The sequence below is a fragment of the Xiphophorus hellerii genome, chromosome 10 (assembly GCF_003331165.1).
Source record: "Xiphophorus hellerii strain 12219 chromosome 10, Xiphophorus_hellerii-4.1, whole genome shotgun sequence".
NCBI lineage: Eukaryota > Metazoa > Chordata > Actinopteri > Cyprinodontiformes > Poeciliidae > Xiphophorus > Xiphophorus hellerii.
In genome coordinates, this window is record NC_045681.1 from 20,094,082 (window position 1) to 20,110,005 (window position 15,924).

Here is a 15,924-nt window from a genome sequence, read left to right on the forward strand (position 1 = left end):
TATATGTGTCTATAGCAAAGACAGGATGATTTAAAGGGGAAGTCCAGAAGGGAGGAAGGAAAGAAAAGAGGAAGTCTGGATGGATGGATGGAAGTGTGTGTTTTACTTCATGTTTTTGTGAAACACACAGTTTTTGACAATTTTACTGAACATAAGAATATTTACATAGGCAATATTACTTACTCTAGACTCCCCCTAGTGGCCTGGAGAATTTCTGTTTGTGGAGCAAGTTCGCAGCTTCCCATAATTGCAGTAGTTTTTGCTATTTGCAGCATTTTCTCTTTTGTTTGTATTTTCTGTGGTTGCAACATTTTTCATTTGGATATGATTTGTTAACAGTAGGTCTTTGCTTCTATTTTTACCACTGCAACATTTTTTTGCAGCATTTTTCTGTTGGATTCGTCGGTGTTTTTTAGCGCGTCTGCTGCGCATTTTCACCAGTTTGTGGCGCGTTTCGCTGCTGGCTGTGCGCTTCCACTTGTCGGCCAAAGTACCAAGAACATTGCAAAGTCGGTAACCTTTGTCATTAGTTAAAGTCCAATTGCACGAAGAAGGTTCTGAAGGTCTTTTAGAAGCAAACAGCGGATTACAAAATGTTATGTGTTGAAGAAAACTAAAACTGGAAATCAAAAAGTGTCCGTCTATGTAGAGAAATATCTCAAAATATCAAATATCTCTAAATGGTGCTTGACCTGAATACAAATGTGTGCAACAGTTTTTAGATTAGCATTTGCCTCCACATCACAATTATCCACTACTCTCTGCTAGATGATCATTTCAAATCCTAGTAAAATACGTGACGAAACTTTGAAAGACCAAGAGGCAGTGGTGGGAAGTAACGAAGTACAAGTACTTCGTTACTGTACTTAAGTACAATTTTCATGTATCTGTACTTTACTTAAGTAGATTTAATAATGGGTACTTTCTACTTTTACTCCACTACATTTTACAGTAAGTATCTGTACTTTCTACTTCACTACATTTCTACAAAAGTGTCGCGTTACTCGTTACATCCAAGTCGCACTGCTCTCTTTTTGTCCGTTAAAATATGAAGTTCAGGGACTTTAAGGTGGCGCCGTAAAATCCAAGCAATAACGTGACTTAGTGTCTGTTGTCACCCATCGCCTCCCCCTTTACTAGCACGGAGCTCCAGACATGCGCAGTGGTTTCCTCTGAGCTGAGAAGATGTCTAACTAATCGATAATAGCTGCATAAATCATAAGATATGACGACATGTAAAACCAGCAGCGCTTCGCTTTCACAGACGGTGGGATTTTGTCCAACTTTTAGCGTCACTTGGAAGGAAAGCTTAAAGAAAGGTAAGATCTGTGGACGTGATGCTAGCAAAGCTAGCTGTACTGAGACACATGTTGCATCTGCGATGAAAAAAAGTTGTCACTCATGCGCTGAATTATTGTGTGGATTCAGGAACGATCCGATTCTTCTGGACGGATCTTTACTAAGGTTGATGGGACTGAAGCCTCACTGAGAGCCGTTCTTTGTTCTTGTATACACTGCAATAGCTATATGTAGCTATATATATATATATATATATACATATATATATATATATGTATATATATATATATACACACACACACATTTATTTAATTGCCGAATAAGTAAAAGTTGAACGTATGAACACAGAGCATGCTCATTGATTGATTTTGTCTCCTGTCATGGTGGCAAACATGCAGTGGGAGGGAGGATGAGAACAGTCATGGTGCTCCTTCTGCTTGTTGCGCCGTTGGACAGTGTTCATAGTGTTGTTGTAATGTTACAATTACAACTGTAATTGTAACAGAGCAATTACAGTTAATTGCTATGTTTCATGGTTTAATGGTGCAGACAGTTGTGGTTTCTGACATGGGCAATATGGGCAACCGCCCAGGGCGTTATTTTTATAGGGATGGCAGGCGACCTCTGCGGATTGTAGCACAGCAATGAAAGCAAAACAGAATGAAATGAGTTGTAATTGATACTGGTTAAATATATTTCAGCTCTAAGTATTTATATCTAGGTGTTTTTATGGAAATGTGGATCTTTCAGATCAATCTGAGAACCAATTTTGATAGGTGCACTTCATTTTATTGTGTCATGTAGTGCAGGGCGCTGGTCTTGGTCTCGTGTTCAGTGGTCTTGACTACAACTCTGCTACGTGGCTCCTCGATTGCATGTCTTCCCCCCCACACCTTCGTTCCATCCCCTTTCAGTTGGATTTCTTTCTAAATAAATGTCACTAATGAAGTTCATGCTACGTTAGGACAGGAAATAAAATGTTTCCATCCCTGAAATTATGATGCATAGAATCACATATCTAAGTCTAAACTCTTACAGAGAATAAACACAATAAGAACATGTTTAATCTGTGACATTGTTTATTAAAATGGCACATTTATGATGTATTCAAATTAAATACTATCGGCACACTTAATGATATTAGCGATTAGGTTATGTATTCAGCAAGTACTTTTACTTTTAATACTTAAGTATTTTTAAAAGCCAGTACTTTTTTACTTTTACTTAAGTAAAATGTTAATGTGGTACTTTGACTTTTACTTGAGTACATTTTTGCCTGTGTATTTGTACTTTTACTTAAGTACATTTTTTGAGTACTTTCTCCACCACTGCCAAGAGGTATAAATAGTTTGACTTGAAAGGTGAGACAGACGAGATAAGGGTAACTGCGGGTGTTTCCGTGGTAACTGCGCAATTAACTGGAGGAAAACACCGGCATAGCTGAACTGACAGCTCTCCCTTTCCTCAAACTGAACAGGAAATCCTCAGAGGAAAACACGGTCGGACGTGAAGGAAAAGGTCAAAGAGTCATGTCGGACGGCATTCTTCTCTTCTCCTCTTTGGCCGCATCACAAGCACTTTTACCTCCACAAAGGGAGTCGGCTCTTAAATGACGAGTTCTCTCATTCCAGATTTTATTCCCACTCTAATGATTTGGAGCCAAACAGAAGAAAAGTTAAGATCCAGGTGAAAAGAATCTCCGTTTAGGATGTTGATCCATTCCCTCAGCCCAGAGATGAGATTCTCTCTGAAAACCTTACATGCCAAAAAAAAAAAGAAATAACTCAATCTTTTAGAACTACAGAAAACTTATTAAATATTAATATTATTATGTAAAAATAAAGTCTCTCTTTAAGCTATTCGCTATCCAGTTATCAATCAGCTAATCTAAAAACATACACATACTGTACATGCAATACATACACAGTATTGTATGTAAATGGAAACTTTGCAGAGGGAGAAAATGTTTTACATGATTAATCGTCAGAATAACTGATTAATCAATAACTAAAGAAAATGTTAATTGCAGCTTTAGCCGTTACAGAAAATGAGAATCATATATTATTTACCTTCCCATGAATACTCTGTGTTGGTCCATTGTATCAAGTTCTGAAAAAGTTTCAGAAAACTTTAGCAAGGCACCAAAAACGCCTTCGCTGTCGCCAAGACTCAACGGCGCGTTCACTGTCCTCGTGGAAAGAGGTGAAGAAACATAAAGCTGCAGAGCCGCATTATGCCTCCATTCTGTTCTGTAAGCAAACATCCAGACGTCCTATTGATTCCATCTGCTCTTCATGGCCGCTACATGACTGTGATTTATTGCACCAGATCAACTCCTGCAGAGTTTGAATCCCTAAGCAAACAACCCTATACTATCACAATGTCGAGTTTTGACGAAGACCTCATCGTTTCCTTGGATACTGTTTGCTGTTCCCAACCTGTGGCGTGAGGAAGACAATTGGAAGAGGGAGCGCTTTGTTTCAGAACGTGTTTAGATAAATCATCGCGAGTCTTCCAGGTCTCCCTCTTGCTGGCAGTGAGGGTCCGCTGAAGGTATCAGGTCTTAATCCTGGGTTATTACTGGGAGGTTATTACTGACGAATGCAGCAGATTCAGATGAATTCCTCCTCCTCCTTCTCTAAATAACGCATGAACGGAGATATTTCAGAGAAACTCTGAAATCAGAGTCCGGAGCCAAGCATCTGATATCTCAAGGACGGGAAGCCAATACTGGGACGTTTCTCTACTGGGAGCATCTATAGCCCTTCTTATCTTCAAGGACAAAACAGACTGCTTTGTTGACGCTGCTGCTGGTGGAGATGGGAAAAATGAATGAAGTCAATCAAATCCAGCATCCCAACGTCGCCGCATGGCGTGTTGACACATCATTAACGTCTGCTGTGTTTGCCATCGACATTTCTGCCATAAAATTGGCTAAACCCTCTCAGAGTTTTTTTTCCTCCCCTCTTTCAAACAAGATAGATTGCAAATTTATTCCCATTGTTTGTGTTTTGGATTTACTTACCATTTGTCTCTACCTGCTCTCTTTCCCAGCTGCACCCGCTCACCTGTGATTAGCTCTTTCGGTTCCTTTTGTCGTTTCCACCTCTCCTTAAGCATCTCTCTCTAATTTTGCACTTGTTCGCTACATGGTTTCAGTTCCGTTCTCTTGCTTCTCTGTTTTCTGTTCATCATTAAAGATACTTGTTCAACATGATCCTTATCAGCTTCTGCCTCATAACTCGCCATACACAATGATACCTGAGGTTATCTGGTTAAGTTGGTGGATGGAAAAAAAAAAAAGAGAGCCAATAAACTAAAAAAGCTCAATGGAACACTGACCTTCAAAAAAAAGAGAAAGAACTAAGTTTAGTGCAAAGTTTAGGACATAAATTAAAGTTTGTTAGTGTGATGACCTCTTAGAGAAATGACCTCTGGAAGATACGCATCAGAAGAAGGGAGAAGAAACAAGGTTTTAAGAGCCGGCCATGCTTTCAAAGAGAGGGAGGTTGGGAACGCCAGAACATGAGCTGAACAAAAACAAAAAAACACTCTCAAGCTTTCATGTTTTTAAATGTCAAATATGTGAGATTCTTTGCTTTGCTCATGACGGTTTTTTAATTTTTTAATAAAATGACAGGTAAATACTTTCACAAAAGCACTTGAAGTCCTGCTGGACGACATGACTGTTATTTGTGAAAGTTAAATTACTATCATTAGAGGTGGAACTCTGACTGTTTTTTTGTGTATTTCACTCACTGCATAATTCCACATTTTTGGGGGGTCTAATAATTATAGTTACGATGGAGAAAGTGGAAGTCTCAATAAACATTTCAAAAGCAGAATTTAGAAGAAATATATACAGCACCAGATTTGAAGTGGTGCTCAAACATGACACATCACAGCGACTGAAGCTGAAAGTGTTGAGAGTCTTCACGGTCCAACGGGCAATTTCTATCTTCAGACCAGAAAAAAAAAGACACCCTATAACCTGTTGAGATGCAAAATTTATTTTGCAGCTTCTGAAGTGGAAACCATTTCTGTTGAAATCTCTGCAGAATCCCCAAATGAAGCTGCAGGAGGCGACAGAATATGAGATGCTCCTGTCTGGAGTGCAACAGCAATGAGTTCAGGAGAATGAGGTGGGTTTTTTTAATGCCCTGGTTTTAACAGCCTCTGGGTTCAATGCCAGATTGTGTGCAGACAGCAGACACTCTGACCCTCTGGGTCACTGGATAAGTATTTACAAGCATGTGTTCAGATGAGAACCTGAGAACGATAAACGCACACAGCTGTCCCGAGTCGGTCACACACACTTCAGTGCAACAACACAAGCAGAAATATTCTAAGTGGCGTTGCGCTGAGAATTTCATTCTATCAATCCCCCCCCCCAACCGTACCTTCAGCATCACTTTTTAATGACGTGAGGACTGCCGCTTTTCTACCGTCTGACACAAACTCACCCTTTCTGCTAATGCTCATCTTACATTTATCTCTTTCCCCTCAGTTTGCCTCCAGTGGTTGGAAGTCTGTTCAAGGACTTAAAGCCATGCAGGCATATGACACTTTCAGATAAAGTCGCTGTGCCTTAATGCCTCCCAAATCACAAGGCTGTTTCTCAAACGGCTGTAGCTTCAATCGTTGTGCTGTGGCAGCTGTAAAGGAAGCACATTGAGTCTTAGAAGTCATATTCTCAAGGAAATTTCTTTGATTATATGAGCCAGGGTTTGAAAATGTGTCGTCGCCTAATGTCCTTGAGCCTTGTAACGTATTCATATCTTTATAGCCTTTTTAAATGTTGTCATGTTACAACAAAGACCAAGACTTTAACTATGTCTGATTAATTTATTAAATCGATTTTAACACGTTAAAAATTTTAACGCAATTAATCAAAATGTTGTTGTTGGCAGTTTTTTTTTTTTACATACAAAAAGTCCCATGTTGGAACCTTTGTGTGTACACGTTTCTGGTACATCCCAAAATCTGACGCACATCTGCAAACAGTGGGCCAGTGGGTGTGTCTCGGCCCACTAGGGTTTAATTTTTGCTTCAATAAACGATCTGATGGGACGCTGGAAAAGATTATTGTTGTTTTTATGTTGCAGTAGAAGCAGCTAGCTCATTAATAAAACTATTCAAGCATAAAATAGCATGGCAATACTAAACATGAAGCAGCAACACAGACATGCCTAAGGCTAATGTCAGCCTCCGCAGTCCACATTTCTAAAGAAGCTACATCAGGGGTTCCTGGTGTAGCTTCATTCAAAGTTCAATAAGTATAGTAGCACTTTGCACCAATCTGATGGTTGAACAGACAGATTAAAAACAATATCATTCTTATTGAACTTCTATGTCTATGTATTCAATATTTTAGCAGCAAAAAGAATTGAAAATGTTGCTAATTTTGTCTACATATAGTTTGACTGAAATATGATTAATTGCGATAAATTAATCACAACTCAATTAGACATTTTAAACCAGTCCCACCACTAGACATCATGGTGTTTATCAGGCAAAATCAGGAAGTGGAATAAAAATTCATCAAAACACATTATTTAAAAATAATAAAAAATTAAAAACTTAGAGGGACCGCCTCGCCTGGTAAGCTAACCCATGGGGGGTCAGGAAGGTTGGATGCCTGTAAGAGCCCTGCACAGCCCGATACGTCCCCAGACGCCATGGGCTTCCACACAAACATGACACAAACTAATTGCAAGATAGATCCCATACAAACCCAGAAGCTCTTATGCTTAAACTTAAAACGTGTCCTCTAACATTTGAAAGCACTCACTCTATGTCAGATGTTGGAGCTTGTGTATCTCCTTATGGGGCGTCATGGGTGCAGGGACACCATGACGCGCAAGTACTGAAGTTTATGAGCCTCAAGGAAACCAGATTGTGACCCCAAATAGGAAAGGAAAGTGTGTGTGTTGCATTTAAGTGCTTCAGATCATAAGTGGAACCCATGTTTCAATGTTTTCAGACTTTTGTTTAAAGCAGGGTCAGAAGATTAACATGAACCAAGACAAAGAGGCACTCAATCCCCTTTCATCTCCGTAGGATCTTGTTTGACAGCAGAGGAGGGTGGAGTTGGGACATTTATTGATTGCAGGCGGTAGTGTCCGAGACAACACTTCCTGCAGCTATCGCCGGCAAAGCTTTAGACCTGCTACGATTAGAAAAGATCAGCGATTCTCATCTGCATTTCCCAAAAAGGAGTCGAGTCAATGCAATCTCTGGGAAGGAGATCGATAGTTCTTGCTCTGTCTTGAGTAAGCAAGAAGGAATCAGTGAGAAACTGTCAGAATGACCTGTAGAAAGGGAACCTGAGCTTTGATCTGCCATGCACTGACCTTCAAACTACTGTTGATAGATATTTGTTACAAAAACAATACACAATATTCTCTTCTGAATCAATATTTCAACAAACTGATGCGACTTATATTCACAACTCCTAGAAATCTGAAGCTTATTTTGTCTGCCAGAGAGACTCGATCACCCACTATTCTTTTTTGACGATGTTTCCAATAAAGCACAGAAAATTGTCCTTCTGGCTGTTTTCACAAATAAAATAGGAGTTTTTTTGAATGTCAAACCTTTTTCTAAAGAGTGGGTGAAGAGCAATCTTAGGTACTGTGGAAAAGACTTTCCCTTCTTAAAATTTTGTTTGTGTTTTGACTTTTTGGTCACACATAAATGCTTCAGATCATTGAACTGAAAAAAAAAAAAAAGAAAGACCTGAAAAAAGGGGGAAAAATAGTTTTCAAAGGATGAAATTTTGGGAAAAGGAACAAAGTTGATCCCAATGTGAAAAAGTGATTGTGATAAATTACGATTCAGCTGTGGCTAATCACATTATTTGGAAAGTAGAGTTGAAGTTCACTAGTGATAGCAAAGTCTGATTACTGCCTGACCTGGTGATAAAAAGAGAACCTGTCTCACAACAGGAAGTAGCCTAAGAATCCAAAGATCAACACATTATGCACTAATATAAATAACATTAACAGATAAAAAGTCACTGACATTTATTAGAGATCTACCTCTCAATAGTAAAAAGGAGAAAAAAATCAGAGACGCTGGACTAAAATCTGATTGGCATTTAACTGGCCATTCATTATTCAAACCTCTTAGTTAGAACAATTCTGCAAAGAAGAGAGGGCCAAGCATTCCTCTGCAGCAATGTGAAAGTCTCATCACCATTTATCAAATGCTTCATGGCAGTTTGTTGACACCAAGTGGGGGACATCCAGTAATTAGATTTAAGAGGCAATTGCATAAAATATTTAATTAGAAACTGGTTTTGTGTAAGATTATGTGTTTACTGTGGATCTAAAATTGATTTAACAATCTAAAACAGATTACGTAGCTGAACGCGGCTGCATGAGACCAGGAATATTGTCTCGTTCTAATAAGCAGTGAGCTCGTGTCGAAAAAAAATCTTTAGGAATTTTACGAAGTTGTATATATGCAGTGAGGCAGTAGAACGTTTCTCCATCGTCATAGGAAAAATGTCAAGTCTCGAGCTTCAATCGGATCCTCTGAACAACAAATCCTCCCAGTTCAGCCCTGTGTGAATATCTCCACTAAAGAACGGACACAGTAAGAGGCTCTCACCCAGCTACACATGAATGGAAAAATCAGCAGAGCCAAACCACAAGCTGCTTTAATATGGGCAATGGAGGACCAGAGGTTTGTTATGAAGAAGGGGGTATTTTACTGTGTGTTGTGGGGAGCAATGGTGGTAGATTTTTCCCTGTGGGATAAATATTGATATAATGAGGTCATCTTGTTGCTTATTCTGTCAAAACCAATAAACTTTACATACTCATTTAGATTTTTTGTGCATTTAGCACACTGCATGCTATGATATGCTATCATTTTGCTTGTTGTCTTTGGCTCTTAAAACTAAATAATGTAAATAATGTTAACAGCATTGGGTACATACCAGCTCAAGGGGAACACTAATTACTACTAATTTTTTAAAATTTTACCCAAACGCTAATGTTCGCCCGTGACGTGTGTAGCGCGCCGGTTTGGTGCTATGAAGCTTACAGGAAAATGCCTGCGCTGTAAACAACCATCGTCCATCGCCAAGAGAGAAGTGCTGAGCCAAACAAGATGGCTGCTAATGTAAATTCAACATCTGGCCAATGCGGACTGAACGGCGTCATTCGCTTCCTTTACTGCCGTTGCTGAAACTACAGGCAGACTGCAATTCTGAAACAAAATCGATGTCAGTTTAAATTCTACTGAAGAAATCCAGCTCAATGGGAGAAACCCCAGACGGATGAAGGAAGGGAGATGAGAATCGAGTGGAATTAGTTAGATAGAATAGAGGCTACCTAACTAATGAAATGGCTTGACACAAGACTGAACCCAAACTAATGACATCATGTTTAAATGCAAAAAAAATATAACATTTTGGACACTCCGACAAAATACAAACTTCTACACATTTTACTGGCGTTTTATTTCATAGTGCAACACAACATAGTGCATAATTGCCTGTCATCAACAGCGAAGTGCAATCCAGGTTGTGCACCAAGTCTATAAATAGAAACTCGTGTCAGAATGGAAGCATACCAGTCGTGACAGGACTTCACATGCTGACAAGTAGCAGAAATATGGCTGTCATTGGAGCATTTTACTTTGAAAAACAAATGCACTCAAAACAAAGAAGCGATATTATTATATAGAAGTTTCTACAGGCTGAATTTGGTAGTTTGCAGAGTTGCAGTTATTGAGTTGTAAAAAAGAGAAGTTGTATGCTGTCATTAGGAGGGAGCTCCCATTGTGTCAGTGAGAAGCTGGAAAATAGGAGTTCTTGAATCTGCTTCAGGCAAAAGCCTTCAGGCAAAATCAGCAGCAACCAGCATGACAAACTCAAGTTACTGACAGAAGTGGAGGCTGTTAAAGTCCACTCCGACTATGGGCAATGGGCTTTGACAAAGAAAGCCCATTGCACATGCCAGTCAATGGGCTGTTAGAAAGAAAGAAACAAACAAACATAAATCTGCTTCTGCTGCAGTGATGTTTGTGCTTTCACTAAGTGAAGTCAGCAGCAGTTATTGGGGTAAAAAGTTTTTTATCCTTCCAGAAACACATTTATTATAAACCTTTTTCCAGAAACACAAAACTAAAACCCAGCCACCCGCAAGGAGACATCTACTGGTCAAAAGGAAAGATTCTGTGATAAGGGAAAGAAGTTAGTTCAAATAATAACTCTGATAACGTCTTTGAAATTTGTAATTTCAAGCCTGAACAGAAACTAAACCTTTACATGACTGAGTGAAGACAAGATGTCTGAAACTTATTGAATGTGGTCTGGCGGGGCAGGAAGTCCTCAATATTATTAATATTGTTCACCTGGAAATAAAAAGTGAGATGCTTTTTATTACTATGTTTATCTTTTGGGGCAATGGCTGTAGTCATTTTTCCTGTAATTGGTAGGTTGCCGGTTCAGACGCCTGCTCCGTCCGTCTCTGTCATTATGTCTGTGAGCAAGACACATCATCCGCCTTGCCTGCTGTTGGTGGTGGTCAGAGGGCCTGGCGGTGCTGGTTTATGGCAAACTACAATGTGGTTGCTTGCCACCATCAGCATGTGGGCATGTGTGTGAATGGGTGAATGAAGTATGGCACTTTGGGGTCCTCTAGACCTGATAAAGCACCAAACAAGTACAGCCATTTACCATTTATTTCAACTACAGTGTCAATGAGAACAAGTAAAGAGTTAAGAATCAGTTTAAGGCCAGTTATTCATGGAATAGAAAAATGATCCATCCATTCATGATTGGGTTCTACATGACGGGGAGGGAAATCCAGATGTCCCTCCTCCTAGGGTTAGGGTTAGCTGACCATAGGGTTATGGGTAGTTGGATTCTCCAGTTTGGTTGGGGGATACCAAGACAGTCCCAGTCCACAAAGGATCGGTTCCTTCATCAAATTGTGGATCTGTGCTTGTGTCCTCGCAGTTTGAAATCCCTGGAAAACCTTCAAAGAGGCTTTCAGGATGTATCCTGATTAGATGCTGTTAAAATCATAAAAACAAGTCATTTTGGAGTGGGGAGTGCGATAGTCTGACTCAGGACACAATGTGTCATTAACCCAGAAGTTACATCAACAAACTGAAGTTATGGGTGGTGACGCAACCCCAGCAACAACGCAAGATAAGATAATTACAGGGCAGAAAGGGTGATAGACAAGGAGAGGTTTGACCACTTCTGAAAGAGCATGTGCATAATAAAGGGGATTCTAAGGCTTAACCATGGATTGATTCTTCTTATAATCAATCATTGTATCATTGTTCCATGTCACCCATTGTGTAAAACATGTATGCACTGTCTGATTGTTGCTTTTCTCCCTGTGGGTTGCTGTGAGTGCAGCGAGTTGAACAACGGGAACGTCCTTGCGTAACCAAGCCTCGAGTCATCAGTAAATCATCAATGGAGAGAAATAGTTTTGTGATTTATTGTCACATGAACAAAAACTCAGTTTTTTAAAAACGCAACAGCACCCGAAGCACCTCGGCCGACTCCGTAAATTTCAGAGGAACGAAGGATCTAAACAGAGCTTCCCTGGACAACAGAGCTCCAGACTTCTATCCCTAAAGGTTTGTAGCTCCGTCTCTATTCAGAGGGTAAGTCTGGGCAACCTGTAGCAAACAGCTCATTACATTTGCCTGGGACCAGGATTTCTTTCTTTCAGTCGAGATGCATACCTCATGGTCATATGTATAAGTCTGAAAATAAAAATTATTAAGGCAATATCTATCTATCTACCCATCTCTTGCTCCATCCCACCATCACAAGATGCCTACTGTAGTTGAACTACACCGCTGTAGGTAAAGACTTACTCCCAATAAGAAAGGATCAATCCGCATCTTCTACTATTACTACTGAAATGATCTATCAGTAAAAAAAGAACCAAAAAACTACATTGTTTAACTGAATAAAAGAATTAAACTATGAATATTTTGTTGTCCTTCCCCTCAAATGTATGGTATTCCATCCAGAACCAGCTGAGCTGAGATACGTCTTGAAAGTTGAAACCTGAACTGCTTGAATCTTTAGGCCAATGGTGCCCAAATCAAGTCCTGGAGGGATACCATGCTTCTTCAACTAGTCAACAGACCTGAATCAAATATCTGAATTCCCTCTGCAGCGGTCATCAGGCTCTAGAGAGGCCTGGTATTCATTTGATTCAGGTGATTTGTCAAAGGGAAGCATCTTAAAGCTGCAAGACAGTAGTTCTTGATAACCAGACTTGGGAACTCCTGCTTTACGCTAAAGAGTAAAACAAAAAGAATTATATTTACATAGCGGTACAATAAATTCTTAGATATATGTAAATGTAATCTTTAATAGAGTAACCAGCAATCAACTCCCAGCACTCCCAGAGCAAAACAAACAAAGTAATCTTGTTTGTTTAGGTTCATCTTTTGATTTCTCATTTACGTTTTCTTACCAGCTCACAGGGATCTGACCTTTCTCTGAGAGGGAAGCGCCGCATTTACGACTATAAAAATTACAGAAGCACTGTACTGTTAATGAATAATGCATACGAGTAGAACAAATGCACTGCAAAGAGTCTGTATGTCTTCATTTATCCGCTTTCCCCTGGCAAGAGGGAACAGAGAAAAGTTCATTTGACACGTTATGCCGATGTTTCCGTTGAAAATCCCCCCTTGGCTTTGCTGATTTATTTCCTCATTTTATCTACCAGGAAAGAGACAAGCGATCCAACTTGCCAGTGCAACAATGAATATGCGATATCTATAGCTGTATTTTTAGAACGGGTCGAGAGAAGGAACTTATCAGAACCATGCTCCTTACACAGAGAGAATGTAATCTTGTGTCTGTTCCTCGTGGATATAATACGGTACAACAAACCAGTAGAGACTTTGCCCACTTTTTGGGTGAGGTTTTTATTTTACAACATGAACACGGCACAAAGACTTGACTGAAACAATGTCCACATTCCGCCATATGCCCAGTAGCTTCCTGGGACACTCTGTCAAAGCCAAGAATAAATGTCTCAGTGCATTGGGAATATGAATGTTTCATAGGAATGGAACAACTCCACTAGTCAAAGGGGTTATTTATGTCTTTTGCCACGGTGGCAAAATATACACTCTGCTTAGAGTTAACACGGCAATACATGTTTTCCAAAACATAAAAAAAATAAATAAATCCCTGGATCCTACAATTCCTTGTTTCTCTCTCCAAGTTTCAGGCTTCCATCATAAATGTCAGTATGCGTTAGGTAACTCGCGTGTTTCCCTTCCAAGCAGTTGGCAATGCGGTTAACATTTTATGCGCTTCTACAAAATAAAATGGCCTGCATTCTAAAAATGTAAGAATGTAGTCAAAGCTGTGCAGTGCCAAGCAACAGAACTCGTCATTCATCTGTCTCACATTTTTCCATATTACTTTAATGCATTCTTAGACATTCTTCAGGGATATTACACAATAGACATTATGAAAACTCAATGTAATGAATGAATGATGGAGTACTGGGGAGAAATACATATCTGTGCCGCAATTTTACATTTTTATTGTTGAAAAATAAGTAGCTAGTTTTGGGCATCGGTAACTACACTGCCAGAGTCTCACAGGATAAAGTTAGTTGTGTTAACTCTGAAGCACTAATCATAAACATTAGTTTGACTAATGCTAAAACACTATACCAAAAAGCTGTTTGATTGATTTGTTGGACAAACCTGTGAAGACGCTGTTGCAATAATCAATGCGACTAAAGATAAACGAATGGATGAGTTTCTCTAGATCTGGCTGAGACATTAGTCCTTTAATCCTGGAAATGTTCTTCAGGTGATAGAAGGCCGACTTTGTAACTGTCTTTATGTGGCTCTGGAGGTTCAGGTCAGAGTCCATCACTACTCCCAAGTTTCGGGCTGATCGCTGGTTTTCAGTTGTAATAACTGAAGCTGTGCATTGACTCTAGATCTATAACTCTAGATCGTTCCTCTTTAGGTCCAAAAATAAGAACTTCAGTTTTGTTTCTGTTCAGCTGGAGAAAGTTTTGGCACATCCACACATTTATCTGTTCTAAGCATCTGTTCAGTGATTGGATGGAATGAACATCATTTGCTGCACCGCATGACGGGTGGAGAACGTGTGGAGAGGAAACGGAACGTAAACAGTTTTCCCCCACTTCAAAATAGGAGCGTGAATGTAAGCAAAAACAGTGGATACCCAAAGCTTCAACACAGATGTCGAACTTTATTCAACTGAAAGTTCACAAAACGGCCAAGTCAATTAACACTTTAGAATTCATCTGGAAAAATCCATTTATGGGAAGCTAAGTGAGCTAAATGTTTTCAAAGTTAGCAAAAGCGCTAAAGTGCTAAACAAAACATTTGCTCCGCTATTAAGAGGATTAGCGGAAGTGTACCAGTACTCTTTCCAGTTCATTACCAATGCAGCTGCTCCGTTGTGTTGGTGTGTCCTGTGAGATGCTGGCATTTGAGGTTGTTTTGTAGCATCTTACTGCTGCTACAAAACAAGACAAAAGAGGCTTCTTCTTCATTTAGCTGTTTTCATTAGACACCCCCGACCCCAAACATCTGTCTCAATCCCACTTTGTTCTTGGCATCCTCTTCTGTGTCAACGACCTTCTGCACAATCTTCCTGAATTAATCTTTCTGATCCCCCTCCTTCCTTCCTCCCATGCACCCCTCCTTAGCAGAACATATCTACGATCTCGAGTCTGCACATGTCCAACTCATCTAACCTAGACATCTTACACTTCATCTCGAACTGCTAAACCAGAGCTGTCCCTCTAATTTACTCATTTCTAATCCTGTCCATTTTGGTCACTTCCTGTGAAAACCTAGCCATCTTTTTAGCTCCTCCACCTCCAGGGAAGCTAACCTGTCTCCAAAGCAGATGTCGCCGCAGATAACACCACCATGCAGTTACCCTTTCCTATTTATTGTCGCAGCCATCATTCTGTCACAAATCCTCCCTAACAAGCATCACTTCTGCTCTCTTCTTCATCTGTCTTGTTCTTTGGGAGCTAGATGAGTTCCTCTACCTTCAGAAAACCTCTGCGTTTTCCTCAAAACATTCATCACGTTCACATACACGCACATATTGTGACTTGCCTCTGGTGCCTTTTTTCACCTTTGACCTAGAGCATACCTCAACATCTCCCGTCTCCCCTCCAACGTCTCTCTACTCTCACTAAAGAATACAATGTTCTCTGCAAACAGTCCTGCCTGACCTGACCCGTTCGGTGAGCCTGTCCATCACCACGGCAAACAGGACGAGGTTCACATTTGACCCCTCACCCCAAACCCGCAGTGTGTGAAAAGCCTTAAAAAGTTGTTTGCTAAATTACAAAAGTAAGACAAAAAAAAACATATTTCTTTAACTTACAACTTGAGGTCATTACAACCAGTATTTTCTTAAGAAGTCACTGAAAGCAAAATCATACTTAACGTTTTTATGTTTGTTTTTCTTCCGAAATATTCAATGAAAATTTGCCAATTCATGGATATTTTTGAACTATTAAAATGGGCGACTATCAGGGTATCTGGAAAGAGAAAATCTCATATCAGGCACTTTTTGTTGGTATTTCGCATTATCCTGGAATCTTACAATAT

General features: G+C 39.8%; 1 protein-coding gene across 2 annotated transcripts in view; it reads right to left on the bottom strand.

Annotated features, from left to right (window-relative positions):
* uts2r (urotensin 2 receptor) overlaps positions 1–15,924 on the bottom strand; it is a 58,444-nt gene that overhangs the window by 29,293 nt on the left and 13,227 nt on the right. Inside the window, exons 4-5 of one of the 2 annotated variants that reach the window (XM_032575304.1) lie at positions 13,748–13,750; positions 3,701–3,711 (exon numbers count right to left, since the gene is read on the bottom strand). The exons of the other annotated variant lie outside the window; for it this stretch is intronic. Of the exons in view, the coding sequence (XP_032431195.1) occupies positions 3,710–3,711; positions 13,748–13,750 (5 nt within the window). The 3' untranslated portion in view covers positions 3,701–3,709. Of the gene's footprint in view, positions 1–3,700; positions 3,712–13,747; positions 13,751–15,924 lie in introns of those variants that run through there. 2 annotated transcript variants of the gene reach the window in all.